The 17,746-nt window shown below is 35.0% G+C and overlaps 2 protein-coding genes across 2 annotated transcripts in view; both read left to right on the forward strand.

Annotated features, from left to right (window-relative positions):
* The window catches only part of LOC117109039 (macrophage mannose receptor 1-like), a 31,499-nt gene extending 16,867 nt beyond the window's left edge, over nt 1-14,632 (forward strand). The window contains exons 21-40 of the mRNA XM_033251265.1: nt 205-271; nt 1,116-1,248; nt 1,502-1,741; nt 2,658-2,774; nt 3,798-3,932; nt 4,523-4,642; nt 5,054-5,215; nt 5,531-5,647; nt 5,868-5,990; nt 7,421-7,459; nt 8,255-8,431; nt 9,241-9,409; nt 10,267-10,358; nt 10,559-10,705; nt 11,487-11,646; nt 12,430-12,530; nt 12,701-12,847; nt 13,042-13,205; nt 13,673-13,822; nt 14,510-14,632. Of these exons, the coding sequence (XP_033107156.1) occupies nt 205-271; nt 1,116-1,248; nt 1,502-1,741; nt 2,658-2,774; nt 3,798-3,932; nt 4,523-4,642; nt 5,054-5,215; nt 5,531-5,647; nt 5,868-5,990; nt 7,421-7,459; nt 8,255-8,431; nt 9,241-9,409; nt 10,267-10,358; nt 10,559-10,705; nt 11,487-11,646; nt 12,430-12,530; nt 12,701-12,847; nt 13,042-13,205; nt 13,673-13,822; nt 14,510-14,632 (2,683 nt within the window). The remainder of the gene's footprint in view (nt 1-204; nt 272-1,115; nt 1,249-1,501; nt 1,742-2,657; nt 2,775-3,797; nt 3,933-4,522; nt 4,643-5,053; nt 5,216-5,530; nt 5,648-5,867; nt 5,991-7,420; nt 7,460-8,254; nt 8,432-9,240; nt 9,410-10,266; nt 10,359-10,558; nt 10,706-11,486; nt 11,647-12,429; nt 12,531-12,700; nt 12,848-13,041; nt 13,206-13,672; nt 13,823-14,509) is intronic.
* A 71-nt stretch (nt 14,633-14,703) lies between these two features.
* The window catches only part of LOC117109056 (macrophage mannose receptor 1-like), an 8,194-nt gene continuing 5,151 nt past the window's right edge, over nt 14,704-17,746 (forward strand). The window contains exons 1-6 of the mRNA XM_033251285.1: nt 14,704-14,871; nt 15,267-15,311; nt 15,607-15,779; nt 16,295-16,463; nt 16,730-16,975; nt 17,545-17,693. Coding sequence (XP_033107176.1) covers nt 14,790-14,871; nt 15,267-15,311; nt 15,607-15,779; nt 16,295-16,463; nt 16,730-16,975; nt 17,545-17,693 — 864 coding nt within the window. The 5' untranslated portion in view covers nt 14,704-14,789. The remainder of the gene's footprint in view (nt 14,872-15,266; nt 15,312-15,606; nt 15,780-16,294; nt 16,464-16,729; nt 16,976-17,544; nt 17,694-17,746) is intronic.

Below are 17,746 nucleotides of genomic sequence, written 5' to 3' on the forward strand. Positions count from 1 at the left end.
ATGTTGTTGGGCACTTTGGGATCCCGTACATAGCGCAACCACTGTTTGGTGTTAGACAACAGGACACAGACACGAATTTTCTGCTAACTTTTTGAAATATGTACTGCGATCTTTAAAAAACTACTGACAATTGCAATTTACTTAATAATGATAACTTACTTTTATATTTTTTATGTGCTAATTCTCTTCATATTTGTAAATAAGGATGCAAATGGCTCTCAGATCCATCGGTCCAGATCCGGAGTCCGGATTGGAAATGTTCGAATTTGATGTGAACGGTCCTATTCTTTACCACTGAACCTATTTTTTACGATTTTTTCTCCGGACCCCAGACCGGAATCTGGAGTTAATGTGAACGTAGCTTTAATCTATCTTCAGCCGGGCAATCAATGCGCCCGACGGTTGTCGGCTGACGCGATTCTATGGAGAACGCACGGCAACGGATCGTTTTTTTTTTTATGACGATCCCTTCAGACTGCCACCGACAATCAGCAGACGGCGTGGCGTCGTCTAGCTGACACAGGGCGCGGTGTTGAGTGCCCGGCTTCAGGATCACTAAGTTTCTAAGCTACTATGCCCCTTTCCCACATTCACGATCAACTACGTTAATCTAGCCACAGCAGCAGCAATTGTATGGACCAGCACACCGAGGTAACCCTGTACTAGTCTTACTGGGCCCTTGTCCGGCCTCATCTCGAATTTGCGTCCACCGTTTGCGACCATCGTGAAGCTAAAATATGCTAGGAATGGTCCAGAGTCTCGCTGCTCGTGACGTTCATAACAACTATGACTGGCTTGCCAGCATTACCAGCATGATAAAGGACCTTATTTAGGACATACTGGAACATATTAAGCGAGAGACAGCCAGACTTGGTCTTATGAACAGATACAAATGGAGGTTTCTGCTATACCAAAATCACTGACTACTTCAGCCTCGGTTAGATAACGACGATCTGCAATTAGTAACATTAAAAACCATATCGGTGAACTAACACATATAAATTCTAGTTTCTACCGAGAACATGCAGAGATTGAAACCGACTACCCGACGACATTATTAAAACAGTTTCACTTGACAGCTTCATAGATATAACCACTAAACACATAAAAATAAGAGACCTCAACCAACAACAACAATTCAAACCATGACCACTCTTCCCCCTCCCGTGGGTCTACATGGAAATTTTCTTCCGCCACGTATATATCAAGATCACGAGAACAAGTTCTTGAAAGATTCACAGGTACTGAGTAAGTAAATATAAGCCAAAGAAGACGCGTTCCACCACCAGAACCAGATCCGATATTATGGCTGTACATTAACGCCTTAACTGTTTGTCTATATTACTCCTATTAATTGTTAAATAGCACTTTTGTAAAGATAATGAGAGGCACCCCAACAAAGATGGAAACATTCAAGATATAACGGGTAAAATACACTTCGCAATTATTACAAATATAATTTCAATTTACTTTCATTCTTATTCCCATCTAAATTCCTCAGATCCTACGCAAGAGTTTATTGTGATTCACACTCGTCAGCTTCTGGATCAAAACACTGTCACCATTCCTGGTATTACAGCATGGCAAAATTGTGCCTACCTGTGTTTGAATCAAACTGATTTCTATTGTCGTTCATTTAACTTTAAGTCCAACATTTGTCAGCTGAATCGTCTTAATCGAGACAGTGCTGAATTGTCTCTTAAAATTGGAAGTACCTACTTTGAACGTAACTCAACATACGGTAAGTTCTATCTTAATTCATTCATCTCTTCTTTTGTCACCATGATAAACTGTGCAGTTATATTTCTATGTTTGCAAGGACTCCAATTATGGAAACAAATTTAATTTGTTTTTAGCTATTTCTTGAAATTGGGCTCAAGTTTTCGTGCAATTTTTATCCTGTCAGTATTTGGTAAATAGTTATTTATGTATGTATTTTATTACTTTGATTACGAATAAATTCAATCAATCAATTTTATTTATTTATTTATAATTTGCACCTTATGTTAATTGGGTTGTCTACTTCGTGAATACTTACATATATAAACCGACAAATTGCCTATTCTTTCTCACACATGGGAACACCCCTCGAAAAATAATAGAACATTTGACTCCTGGCGCCAAGCACAAGCGGCCCCGCAACCATGCAACTTATATAATTACATAAAATAAAATAATATAAAGTTTACTTACAGGATATCCTCACCCTTTAGTCTTAATTGGTCAGGCTTGAAGCTGTATATCACATGACACTCTTGGTGTCATTATTCAAAATTACGTTAATAGGAACATAATTCAAAGAACATAAACTCTGCGGCCAATCATCAGACGAATATATACTAGTACTTTTCATACATTCTTCTTATGCATATGATTTGCTGATAATTCGGTTAAGGATTTTCATAGTGAAACGTTGGTAAATCAGAACAACCTTTTTGAGTCAAATTTAAAGTTTGAGAGATTCACCAAAGAGTATGGAACTGCAAGAGGTCCTACTCTCGTTTGAACGTAATGCTATTTCAAATGGTACTGTCATGAAGTGGCGTGTCCTTAAAAGAGGAATTTCGAGCGAATAGCGCGTATCTGCAATATTTCTTTCAACTAATTTTGTACAAGCATTCGATGTATTATGACAACTGGTTGTAATGACGTTGCAGATTTGGAAGCGAACTATTGCCGCAATCCTGGTGGAGTTCTTTCTAAACCTTGGTGTTATTACCATGGTTTGGATGGTTATGATCATTGGAACTTCTGTGCTGTCGAAGTATGTGATGGTATGTTATTTATTTTAATTATTTGCTTTAATTGTTTTCTTTTTTTAAACAGTGTTTATTGAATCTGATTTAAAAGAATAATTTCCTCTCAGTGAGACTGGAGTTAATAAAATAGCCTTCGTAATAATGGAGTGGCTATTTGTAACATAGCTATGCAAACAAAGTTTTATGTGGCAAGTATCTGTGATTCTTTTCATAGGTCTGTGGGTAGGATGACGTCATAAATCTTTATAGTGATGAAAGGACATAAGATTTGCCTACTTCATATAACACCCCCGTAAATAATTAATTGTGTAAAATATCATAAATGCAATTTAGCCTTTGTGCAAAACCAGTTTTCTTAATAAGCAAACAGGTAAATCACATGTTTACTGCAATTTTCATTCGCCATTGCTATTTGATTTAATTGTTCTCTGATAATGAACTTGATAAACACTATAAGTAGTGCCATATAATTACTGAATACGCACAATGTATCATCAACCTATATTATAACTGATTGTCACCTGAGACACTATATATTCATTAATAACGCATATGATTGGGAGAATATAAATGTTGTCTTATACAATGTTGGTGTTTAGGTATATAATTATTGGGATTTGGATTTCTTCGGTGTGATACACACAAAGGATAACCCACTAAGTCCGAAGGCTTATTTCTAGTGGGGTCCTTCTGGTGGTGAATTGGGCAGTACATCGGGAGACAGTTTCCTACTCTTTTCGAAGAATGTACTGCGTTCTTTAATGTGCACATGAACCGTTTTGTACTCAGGACCAACGGCCTAAACGTCTCATCCAAAAGACGATGCGCTATTGAAACTTGCATTTCAGCCCTCCAGCTGAAACACAAGGAAAGCAGTGATGGGAATTGAACCGGGGACCAAGAGATATCCACGGTGCAGCGCACACTCAGTGGCTACCACCAGTTTAGCCGACTGAGCTAGCTGATAAGTATTAATAATACATTTGCTAAAAATGTTTTTAAGAATATCACTAAGGACATTATTCATCCTGTTGACAGCACTTGATATTGGGTGCTATGAAGGTGCCGGGGAACATTATAGAGGACCTGCCCGCATGACATCTGATGGTCAAACCTGTTTGGATTGGGATAGTCAATACGCCAGAAATATTGTAGAAGAACATCCAAATGCAGGCATGCAATGAATTATTATTTATATTAGAATTACAAAATGTTTTCGATTATGCATTGGCTTACTGTACAGAGAATAAAGTATTTAACAAAATTATAATGGATGAGGATTGATTGTGATAATAGACGTGGTTACGAATGACGGAATGAGAAAGTAGGGAAGCAAAATAATTTCACGGGAAACAAGAATCCTTTAATGCTAAAGAAAACAATATTTAAGGCATTCGAGACAATCAACTGAGGAATAGGCAGAAAAGTATTTTAAAATAAATAACGTAACGATCATTTTTTACACCCTAAGGTGACGAAAGGGAGAAATTTATAGAATAAAAAACAAATTACACAACATACAGATACAGACAAACGCATTCAAAAGGCACAGACACAAACGTTGGAGCTATAACAAGTTCAACACATATTCATGGCATATTGTTGTTAACAGAATTCGATGATATTAACAATAATATCATTATTAATAATTAGTCTAAAATGAAAAAAAAAATGTTCACATATAAAACAACTTCTTCCCAGCGATTATACTTAGAGAACAGCCAAACAAGGCAATTTGTTTATTTGTTATTTGATCTACACAGGCTTAGATGAAAACTTTTGTCGAAACCCACTGCCGGGGCAATACAGTGCTCCTTGGTGTTATCACGTCGATCGAGGATACGTCGAGATACGATATTGTGATGTTCCTCAATGCATTGACGGTAGGTTAACTTTAAATATATTGATACCCTAAACCATTCGTTAAGAATTGCTCGCACATACGATTAAAAAGTCAAAAAAACTATAAAAACAGAGTATACTGGGCCTTGTTCAAGTTTATGTAAACATTAAACATTTTTTTTCCAAAATCAAATACATCGGCATAGGTTCTTTCGCTAAAAATGTTGAGTCTATCAACATTAATGATTTTATTAAGCAAAACATATTCAACTGATTTTTTTTTTATGGGCACCAACATGTTAAAGTTCAATATATAAACGTGATTAATTGTTGAGTAAATGTACATTGTTTAATTAATTTTATTTACATTACACCTCATTTATGTCACATTGGAATGTGTCAGATTTTGTTGTTCATACTCAATACTCTACTCTGCCTTAATAATTTTGTAGACAAATGTGGAGTAGGCTGGGTGTCCGATTCAAAGTCTGATTATTGTTATCAAGTTCGCTCAGATACTTCGTCAACTTTCAACGAAGCACTTTCCAAGTGCATGGAACAAGGTGGAAATCTCGCAAGCATTACATCAGTTGATGAATCAGCCTTTATTACAGGTAAGCATTGAATAAAACTGGGTAAGACACGTAAGACTAGCAAACTTATGAATCCATTTCCTATTGCCTGTCAGAATTTATTGTTTTACATGGAATGCTAGGTAAAAACCTCACTTACACAATTCAATTTTTTCAATTCAATTCAAATTACATTTTATTCATAACATCAACATTATTTTTCGAGCATTGTGGTATTAGTAGTAGTAGCAAAAGCAGTAGCAAGAGCAGTAGCTGTATGTAGCTGTGTGTGGCAGTCGGAGAATAAGAAAAAGAGGAGTTCTCACCATAGTCTTTGTTTTTTTCACTGTCATGCAGGTCTGGTTTTCAAAGAGCAATCTCCGTTACTTTGGGTTGGGTTGAATGATCTTTATGACGAAGGTGGCTGGGAATGGACGGATGGATCGCCGGTCGCCTATTTTAATTTTGCCATGGGTAAGAAATTGAAGAATAACAGTAACTGATATTGTTAATAATAGTAGTAATAATATTAACAATATCAATATAATAATAATTATAATAATAATAATAATAATAATAATAATAATAATAATAATAATTTTGATCAGTCATTTATGTAATATATATATAATATATGTAAATGTATATATTTTATATGCATTTGCATATAATTTTAAAACATATATCTTCTTAGACCAACCGGACAACTCGGATGGAGGTCAACACTGTGTGGTAATCTCTGCTGCCACTTCGTCTACTGGTCAATGGTATGACGAATCTTGCGACTCCTCCTTCGGACATGTATGTAAAAAGCTTGGTAAGTGATACATTAAGAGAGTTGGAGAGGACCAGATTCATTTGTATATCGCTTCTTTTCTTTTTTAATATCATGCGTCGTGTACTTTGTACCTTCTCAAGTACAGCACATTATATGCCCTAAGGCTCTGTCCAGACTAATAAATTTTATGTGGCAAATTTGAGTGATGTGCCCATATATGGGCATGATGTAGTATTACATCCAAATATGGGCATATCACATATATTTACCACATCAAATCTGATAGTGTGGACAGAGCTTTTGAGTAATTAGTCAACTATTGCTTCATAGTACTACAATGAATTGTAAAGGCATCTCGTCCCATCTGTCAATATTATTAACTGAAGATAATGTAACGTTTTTGAACTTATCCGAGCCTCGATCGAAGTGGACAAGGCAATGGTGTTATTCCGTTGACTTCCAATAAGCTATTAAAGAGATGAATGAAGATAATAGTCACCAGATACATTTCGTTGACTACGAATTTTCGTTGAGTATTTTCATTCGACTGGTTCGTAAAATAGACTTCGTTGACAACGAAAATTAACGTAAACCAGAGTGCATTAATCAGCGTTAAGTTATTCACGTGACCAAAGCAAACATGCTCGATTGGTGAGTTTAGAAACAACATGTGTGTTAATATAATTTAGATTTAATTTAACTAAAACCCATACTGTCACAAGCAATCTTGATTATACAGTGTGTATCACGGTAACTACGCAGCCATTTTGTTTTGTCGAGTATTTACAAGTTTACAAGTTCTATTCGACTGGTCGTCTTCGTTAAGTAGGATTTTACCGCTGCGCAGGTGGGCATGGTTTAACGAAGAACGACCAGTCGAATACGTCCATTGACTCTCTCTCCAGAGAGCCAACTGACTCATTTATTAATGATTATACTCACATAAATCAGAGATAACTTGCAGTTGTACACAATATTCAATAGTGTAGAATTAGGACTATCTATTCCTTGGAGACGTCTTTACTTTCACAAGTCCAGATATCGAGTGCAGTAACTTTTATCCTAACTAGTCTCCCGTACATGTACAGCACACGTTCCATCTCTCACCTTCTCTGTGGATGGACCACGGGGAGAGAGAGAGAGAGAGAGAGAAGGCCCAGCCCACCTTGGGAGCAGCACGACTGGCAGCCAAGGGAAAAGGGAAGGATTTATTTCCAGACTAGCACTTATATGGGGACACCATCAACCAATCAGACTGACGGACCAATCACTAAGTATTTCAAGGCTGTCCCATTAATTAAACCTATTGCCCAAACGAGCTGTTACACCGAAGGGGGTAATTTCGTTACAATATATAATAATTTTATATATTTTATTAATACCTAACGCCCTAGCTTCACACTGATGATGGAAATTGGTATTTCCGAAACATGAGCTGTTTAACTGTTAAATTTTATTTCTCATACCAGGTAACATACAGAGAACAACAACAATATCACCAACACTTGGTAAGCGTAGACTATGTATTATTCTTTGTGTGTATCACAGGAGCCAAAATATGTTCCAGTATGTATATTATGTACAGGAGTGAATAAAGAAATAGACTTAGTTCTGAGTTTTCTGTTTTGTCCGGGAGATTTATCATGCGTGCACCTTTGTGTTTTTTTTTTCAGATCTAAAAAAAAAAAATAGACCTGGGAAAATATTCACCATCCCAATATCAGCCTACATAGAAAAGTTTTACAAAGTTATACAGTGTGCATTGCGTTGGGAATGAGAATGTGAATAGATTTTCGTATACGATTAAAGTACACATGATACAAGATAAATCTAAATTATTGAAATTTATTCAGTAATACGACCAAAAAATGTGTAAAGGATCGAAATAATACAATTTACATGAACATATTCAAAGTTTATAACTGTCGTTTTAATTTTTTTATGTATGATTTAAAAAAAATATATATATATATTAATTGAGTCAAAGTAGGATTAGCTGAATTGTATGTATTTAAAGATTGAACTTAGATTAAATTGTATGATTAAAACAACTTGTAAAGCAATGTTACTCTCTCGATGACGTATATACCTTTCAGTATGCACATCCCAATTTAGCAGGAAATAGGCATGTTGGAAAATTGATGTGAAAATGTTTAAAATTGTAGGGCCTTATAAGAGGTAGAATGAAGTTTATTGATCGTTGTTGATGTTGTTTGTTGTTTTTGTTGTTTCTGTTGTCATCGTCCTCGTCATTGTTATTTTTATTATATAATTATATGTAATAAAGTTGGTCTATATAACAGCTCCTGGGAGCAGATGCCGCTCAGGTTGGACTAGCTATGGTGACAGTTGCTACCGCGTACAAATCGACGAAGTTAGTTGGCAAGACGCTCTTTTAAACTGCAAAGAGGTAGGAGCTGACCTAGCATCCGTTCACAGCCAATCAGAAATGATGCATATAGTATCGAGTGTATATGAATGTAAGTTGTGCTCTATGTCTTTCTTGTAAAATCGGCTGGTGCGACGGTTTTGGGTCTTTTAACCTTTATAGTCGTTTTTTTAAGCCCCACTGTGCAGGTCCCTTGTGTCCTTGAACAAGACACTTTATCTCTCATGCAGGGATATAAATGCCTTTGATCACTGATTTGGAATTTTCGCTATATAAATCTGTAGTAAACCTATTATTACTTAAAAGACGTATTCTAAAAATGACTACAAATAGATGTTACATCGTCTTACATGGTCTTATATTACTTCGGAATTGTAAATTCTTTAATTTATATTGATGATAGGAAGGTGATGATGTGGGCGAGATTATGATGAAGTTTCTGTTTTATGATGATAATGTTTATTAGAATAAGGATGATTATAATATATAGCATTGGTTGACGTTGATGATAGTAATTGTGGTGGTGGGGAATATAACTTTATATAATGACAATGATGATAATAGTAAAAATAATAAAGATAATGACGATGATAATGATTTCTTTATAAAATTTCATCGGTTTTTACATTATTGTTGAAGAATTTTCTATAAAAAAAAAAACCCAGTATGCTTACGTTTTTTTGGTGTAAACATCGTAATGACGATGCTAATTGGTGGTTAGCGAAACTGTTCACACCAAAAAAAAAAACAAAAAAAAAAACCAGAGTAATGGATTTTCAATAGATGATGATAGTGATGACGATGTTGATGATGATGATTTGTTAATCATCATAATATTTGTTAACATAAAAGTCCCATTCTGTTCTCTGACAACTCAAAAATGAATCATTATTTCAATAGCACAGCACAGTCATTACTGGATAGCCGCTAACGATATAGTTAAAGAAGGAACATTCGTGTTCTCTGACGGTACAAACACCGGCGACGTAGGAAAATTAGTGTTTAATCAGTGGGAAGATGGCCAGCCTAACAACTATGGAGCTGACGGAGAAGACTGCGCCTGTTTACCGTCAGTAGACCAATTTTATAATTTGTTATTTCACTGTGGTTTAATAATGTTGTTAGGCCTATCGAACATTTGTATAGTATTTACAGTAATTTCGAACATGAATGCTCAGCTATTTTTTTAGATATTTGTGTCATAGTATTATGTAAAATTTAAATTACCATGTGCGACCAACTACAATATTACGTTATTCACTTGTCCAAATCTATAAAACACTGATAATGATAACTATGGTAACAATAATAACACTGGCGATGTAACACAAGATGAATATATCTGGGGAGGATGCAGGGAGTGGGAGTACAGACAGTGCGATCGCACCCCCCTAAATTTTATTAAGAAAAATAATTGTTATATTATACTGATATGAATTACTGGTAAGATTGTTAAGGTCTTAGAGTGCAATTTCCGGGCACCTAGAGGTCCATATTCTCGAAATGTTCGCATCTCAGCCCCACCCATGCTGGGCCTAAGGTGGCGTGGACTCTCACGCACTTCCTACCGCCAAACCCTGCATTCGCCTCAGTATATAATATTTGAATATTGACCTGATTTTAAGCGAGGCATCGATTACCAATTGGCTGTTGTTTTATCACGTTGGTTAGCGATTTTGGTAATAATTTTTGCGATTATATTAATAATAATAATAATAATAATAATAATAATAATAATAATAATAATAATAATAAAAAGTTATGTTACGAAGGAAATCCGTTCACAGAGGAGGACGGTAATCTTCAATAAAACTGTGTTTTTGACAACTTTTAGTATTACTGTTGTTGTTGCTCTTGTTGTTGTGTTTATTTTTGCTATTGCTGTTATTGCTGCAGCTGTAGATAACTGCTGTTATTGTTTTTCAGGAAAAACTTTAATTGGAAATGGAATGATAATAATTGTGCTGCAAAATTCCGTGTCTTGTGTGAAGGAATAGGAACCTCTCCCCTGCAACAAGGTAACGTTCATATTATTTCTGACAGTACTTGAAGCATGTCAAGCTTTGTTTTTAAGCCATACTTTACTTATGAATCATAATACAACATAATATTATTGTAACGGCTTTTGTGGAAATGAAAGAAATAATTTTTAAAAATGAATCATTTTAAAATTATATTCATTTAAATGCAAAGTTACAACATTTGTATTGTTTAATAGGGAAGTTTACGGCGTTCAAAGTCGAGATGTCTTGGGCAGATGCGGAGATATATTGCCAGAATCAAGGGGGTACTCTGGCAACCATCAGCAGTCAGATAGAGCAGGACACTGCTGAGGACCTTTTGAATAAGATATATGATCCGTATGGTGAGTTGATGTAATTCCAGTATTGGTGCTGTAAACGAGAATATTCTATGGCCTTAATTTTGGAGGATGTTCGGGAAACAGAGAGTGAAAAGATCAATTAATTATTTGTAAGTTGATGAATTAAGCACAAAAGTGCTTTGAAAATGAGGAGCAAGATCTTGAACCTAATACGTAAGTCTATGAAAAGGCAGTTAAAGAAGTCTCTGAGAACATGCGTGAGGTAAAAAGTGACGGTCCATGAATGTTATAATGTGTACGTTTATTTCTGTCGGTATATATATAAATATATATATAGATTAAAAGGCAAAATACTGGAAAACAACAATGCTGTGGGAAACAATGGCTGGATCTCAGTAGAGATACAAAAATGATAAGCAACAGCTAAAAAGTAAACGTAAGTTAAAACTCTTACATCGTTCAATTTCACTGTTAATTCATTAATGTTGGTTTTTAAGGGGTGGAAAGGGTATGGTTCATCGTGTTACCTATTCGATACTACTGATTAACTTTTGGCCCTTGACGAGAACACCCCTCGAAAAACAACAGCATAGCCCTGTTTTGACACTGCCAGAATATTAAACGTTATAGTTTTTAAGAGTTGTGAATTGCAGTCATTATCACACAACATAATTATAACTTTATCAAATCCTGATACCACAAATTATTTATAAATGACAGACAAATTAAAATTTCACGAAATAAACAAGGTCTTGTAGCCTGTCGATCTTACTTAATTCAATATTGAATATATTTTGATGTGTTTCACTTAATCTATCGCCAGAGGTTGATGTTTATTGGTTTGGTTCTAACGACATCGCCATTGAAGGGACGTGGGTGATGGGTGGTTCAGCAAACAGTAAAGACTACCAAGTGTACACAAACTGGTACGGAAATGAACCAAACAACTATAAGTTCCCAGGGGAAGACTGTGTCATGCTAGTGTAAGTAGGCCTAAACTTTAATGTGAAATAACTATTTGGATTGGTTTATAAAATTGAAAATTTATAGAACCAGTATTTTGTATACATAAATTCATTTATTGCTTTTAACCCAGAAAACAAATACGATCATACAACAGCAAGTTCACACAAAAAAACACATTATTTTCTCTGTATGTCATGTTGAAAAATAGATGACTTTTGTTGCCCAGAGACTTTCTTCGGAAAATTAAATAATACATAAACAACAATGAAGTATCAAGAAAGATATTGAATTTAAAGAATTTCAAAAAGCATATCATAGAGATTATCATTTTTGACAGTCTTATAATTAAAAACTCTTAGATCAAAACGTAGATTTTAAACTGACTATATTAATATCTTTGTTTCGATAATATCAGAAGACTTATAAGAAATATGATGTATTGATTTATTAAAGTATTTATTACTAATCACGAAATATTATTATTATTTATTGCTATAAAGAAGGACATTAACAGATAGGTTTTGACAGTTATCACTGTTATTTTCAATGGGTTATTGTAACTACAAGGAGTTATTCAGGACCTAAAAAAGTACAGAATAACCCCATTGGAGTGAAAATAACTTGTGAATAACAGTACAACTCAGGAAGCGGAAAAGACTAAGCATACCAATCAAAAAAATGACTTTTTTATACTTTCTTTATGCTCTCTTCCTGCTGTATTCACTAACTGACGAAGTTATGATTTTGTGTTACCAATAAGGTATACAACTTAAAGTGTTCTTGATTCACACACCTTACAGAGCTTCTGATGGAAACGAGTTCATGTGGTATGATACTACGTGCACAAATGGCGAAGGTAGTATTTGCGAGAATATTCCTGGCACACCAGAAGGACCAAACGGTAGGTCACAATTTTTCAATTTTTAATTGGTAGTTTCCACAAACACAAATAGAAAATGATAGATGTTGAAATTTCATTGTTAATAACTGATGTAAATAGCACAAAACACATGTTTGAATACATTTTTATTTTATTTTTAAATGAATTAGAAATGATGTTATTTTAACTAGGTCTCAAGTACAGCGTACATATGGACTTGAAAACCTGGAGCGATGCTTCCACATTCTGTAAAGCTAACGGTGGGAGGCTGGCATGGATTTTAGATCAACAGGCACAAGATTACATCGAGTCTCTTATTGCAGCAGAGGAGAGAGGACGTTAGCTTCCTATTTATATTTTGAATTTGGTTTTAAATCTTTGACAAATAAATAAAGATAAGATACAATAAATAATATACTACTAATATAAACAATATTCCTAATAATTAATAAGTCGCTATCATGAACTTAAAGCCTATAACAATCAGGTTGACTTTTACGAAATATCTTGAATTTTATTCTTTCCAATTTAGTTATTTTAAAAACTGCTGGAGTGTGGATAGGTTTAAATGACCAAATTTCACAAATGAGTTTCCAGTGGTCTGACGGGTCAGATGTTACATATACAAACTGGAATAATGATGAACCTAATAATTGGGAAGGGACGGATGAAGATTGTGTATTTGCTTATACGTCAGTAAGTTGAACTTTTTGTGTTTGCTTTTAATTACTTTACTGCGTTCTACATTATTACACAACCGGATACAGTTTTCATCAGTCTTTCAATGTTGTAAAAAGTACGACCGAGCTATATTAGCCGTAACATTGAGTAACTTGGTAAAAATATGGCTATATGTCATTGTTATCATTGTTGGTGTATTATAGAAAGATTATCAATTTCTGCACACACCATCATCGCATTTTAATTTTTTGCCTACTTTCAATTTCTTAAAAACTATTTTTGCAGTCATCCCAGTCTAAAACTTTCACTTTCTTGAACTCTGATTGAATGTACGGTGCATCTGTTGTGACGCCCTGCTCACCTATAGCGTCAAGAACCACCTTGCGAAAATTCAGTATAAGTCGTAATTTAAGTAATCTTCGTTTTCACCTATATATTTTTTTAATGTTTCTTACTATCTTGCAAACTTTCAACTTGATAAGACAGGTGTGTATGACACTGGTTACCGTTACTACGCAGGAAAGTGGAATGACCAAAGCTGCGATACCAAAAATATGGGTTACGTATGCAAAAAATCCAAAGAAATACTTCCAATTACACTGGTCCCGCCTACGTCATCAGGTTGCAAATTCGTAAGTTTGATAGAATATGTTATAGGTGTTTCTTTATTTATTTATATTTTATAACGTTGTCTTTAATTTTAGTGATCAATGCTTATGATACCAGACTTTATCAGCGTAGCTTTGTATTCAGCTTGGTGTACGCGTATTGAAGAAAGGTGTCAACGACATAGATCTATGCCATGATTTTTGTTTATGTAATATAATGTATCGGTAACTAATTCAGAATGTCTCATAATGAATGATAAACAAGTAGACCATGAAGACAAGTAGACCATCCAGTAGCAATTAAAAATTTGTGTTTGGTAATAATGTGTCTCTGAGTCGGCCTAGATATGTAAATGTTCAGCATTATTTAAATCATATCGTGGAAGCAGTTTGCTCGGGCTCTCAACAGGGGTGGCGCCAGGATTTGCCCGACGGGGGGGGGGCGAGGTCCCCGACGGGGGGTCCGATGCCCCTGACGAGGGGTAAGCTTTCCCCGACGAAAGCAAATTGGGCGTGGTCGAGCTTCGATTAAAAGGTTTCAAAAGTGGTCCAGGGGCGAAGCCCCCTAAAATTCTACTAATCTGTAGAAAATACAATACATAATTTTTTTTTCTCCCCGACGAATTGTGCTTGTATAGTAATTACACGTACAAATATAAAACTCTTACATCGTTCAATTTCACTGTTAATTCATTAATGTTGGTTTTTAAGGGGTGGAAAGGGTATGGTTCATCGTGTTACCTATTCGATACTACTGAGCAGGATTGGGATACGGCCACTGTCAAGTGCCAACGTGACTTGAATGCAGACTTAGTTTCAATATCAGACAGGTAAGAATAACTTTTATCCAAAGGCCCAGGTTCTAAATAATAAGCATGCACCATCATAATGCTAGTTAGGGTACGAGTGGACTGATGGTAGTCCAGTTAACTACTTGCCCTGGGCTTCTGGACAACCGAATAACGAAGATCACACTGAGAACTGTATTGAAATGCTTTACAACATGGACACGAACGGCTGGGCAGACAATGTCTGCGATGTAAAACGAAATTGGATCTGTAAATTGCGAAAAGGTAAATGTTCCTATTCTGAAGACATTTTGAAATCTTACTTATCGCTTTTTTCCTAATTGCGATCGTTTTTTTTTAACTTTATTCATTTTATCTTTCTTTTGTTTTTGGAGTTTTTTGGCATATGTTGCCTGCCATAAATGCAACCTTTTCCATAATTCTTCTATGTGCGAAAAGGTAAACATTCCTATTCTGAAGACATTAAAATCTTATCGCTTCTCCTTACTGGGAATATTGTTTATTTTATTTATTTATTTTATGTTTCTTTAGTGTAATACCTCTCTATACGACTATTTTCTGCATTTTTTGTCACACCCGTATTCTGATGGCGAGGTGGCAGCAAGTAAAATAATTGTGAACACAATATTCCTTAAAGTTTAATGTTTCGAAATTCACAGGCTCTGATGGGAACACGCCTTTGCCAACTGTAACCGGAATACAATGTAGGTGACTTTGTAAAGAATTTTAGAAAATTATAAATCACACTCTTCGAATTCAAAATAGTGAAATTTAATCCACAACAATGAAATTATTTATTTACAAATTAATTACTTTTTTTTTTGTTCTTTTAAAAAAAGAAATTTTGTTTCTAGGAGTGATTTTACTCTAAAAATGTGTGAAATTTGATCGATGCTATTATATGTTGTCATTATTATGATGATGGTGGTTGTGAGAATAATGCATAAAATTATTTTCTATGCATAATATCAATATTTGATCTAAATCATTACACTACAGCACCTGGGTGTGGTGATGGCTGGCTGTTGTTTCCGTCAAACAACCAATGCTATAAGTTCTATGGCGACTCTCAACGACAAACATGGTCTGACGCTGAGAGTGTTTGCTTGAGAGAAGATGCCAACATAGTGTCGATACATAGTTTTGATGAAATGAACTTTATCAGATCAATAGTAAGTCTTACAGTATTAATACAAACCTGTAATTATGAATCCGTGATCCCTGAAAAGCTTGTCATTGAGATTGTTATCTTCACTTCCCGGTATATTTTCTTATTATCCTATTTGCTTACTGAAACTATTGAATTTTTTGCTGATTAACTTTACTATAAGCTGCCTATAAATCACACTGTACTGGGTTCAAAACCTAAAACGCTGGAAAAGAATGATATTTTCATCCAGATGTAAATTCGGGCACACGGTGCGCCAGGCCGATGAATTTATCGCAGATTTACGTGAGCGCTTGACGACACGACGTAGTCTGCCGAGTGTCGGTGGCTGTCTGATCGAATCCTCATTAAACACCGTTTCGCACGCCTCATTGTCGCCTTGGCGTTTTCATGGAATCGCATCGACTAAGTGTGTGCCCGCGGCTTAATTTGCAAACTACACTACTATAGAATGAACAATTTTAATGTTAACAGTTTTTAAAAAGAATAGTTACTGAGGTTATCATCACTTGTTTACAGGCGGCTAAACTTCCGACGTACCAAGTGTGGATTGGTATGAGGGAATACTACGGGGCTCTAGGCTATGTAAATTCTGACCGTACTGTTGCAAATTACTTCCGATGGGACATCAACCAACCAAATAATATGAACAACAATGAACAATGCATACATATGACAACAACTGAAGGTACGTTCTTAATATTGTCTATCACCAACAAAACTTTTAACTGCTTTGATATAAATCTTGATGTTACATTATACAGTATTTATTTATTTTTACCCGTCAATTACAAATGTGAGCAATTAATTCTTACTCTATCGTAAGTATCTGACAGGAAAAATAATTATCAATGGTGATGTAGTAAAACAATATGAAATCATTAAAAAAAAAACCTATTAAAAAGAAACGACATAACCTTTTTAATATTTGGCTACTCATTATTCTTATATTAGGCAAAATGGCCCATGAGACTTGTGTTGAGACGCGAGCTTTTGTCTGTAAAAAGCGCTCAAATGACGCCATAACAACCGCAGTCGCACCAACCACTGTTATGCCTGGATATTGTCCATCGGGTTGGTGGACCAGAGGCAACAAGTGTTATAACTTTTTTCAAGAAAAGAAGAATTGGACAAATGCGAAATCCTTCTGTGAAAGCAATGGGGGCGGACTTGTATCAGTCAATGATCAATACGATCAAGGTACAGTATAATATGCGATTTTTAATATTATGTTAACAAATATTATTATGGTTTAATTGCAATGATAATGATGATACCGATGCAATGCCGTAGCCAGCTATTGGGACAGTTGGGGCAGTCCCACACAATTTCTGTAATGGGTCCACAAAGAATGGGTCCACATTATAAAAATAGATCCAAATTATGCAACTTTTTTGAAGGATCCAGATTTCTCATATTTAGCCTAAAAAGGATTAAATTTTAAGGAATTAGGTCCAGATTTTTCATATTTTTTAGTTAAATGGGTCAACCTTTTAAGAAAATGGGTCCAAATTATTTGAGTTTACGCGTAAAGTGGGTCCACACTGACATTGTCCCGCACTGTTTGAAAATCTTGGCTACGGCATTGTACCGATGGTCAGAAAAAAAAGACATCAGTACGACGCGCTCGACGACAGGAATGATAATGATATTATGGTGATGATGTAAATGATTATTATTTATGATGAAGACAACCATGACAATGATATTAATGATGTTGATTGTTATAAAAATTATCATTAATAAGTTATAATTTTGTTTCTATACAGCTTATTTGATAACACTTTTACAAGACATAGACTATTCTGTATGGATCGGCGTCAACGATCGCGGTTCTGATGGAATGTTCGTCAACGCTGATGGATCCGATATAACGTTCGCTGCTTGGATGCCTGGTGAACCTAATGGTGGCAAAAATGTAGATAAATATAGAAATTATCTAATTATTTATTTAACGCCACTTAAAAATTA

This window comes from Anneissia japonica, unplaced genomic scaffold, assembly GCF_011630105.1.
Source record: "Anneissia japonica isolate Jap-2015-1 unplaced genomic scaffold, ASM1163010v1 scaffold1863_len523710_cov156, whole genome shotgun sequence".
Lineage (NCBI taxonomy): Eukaryota > Metazoa > Echinodermata > Crinoidea > Comatulida > Comatulidae > Anneissia > Anneissia japonica.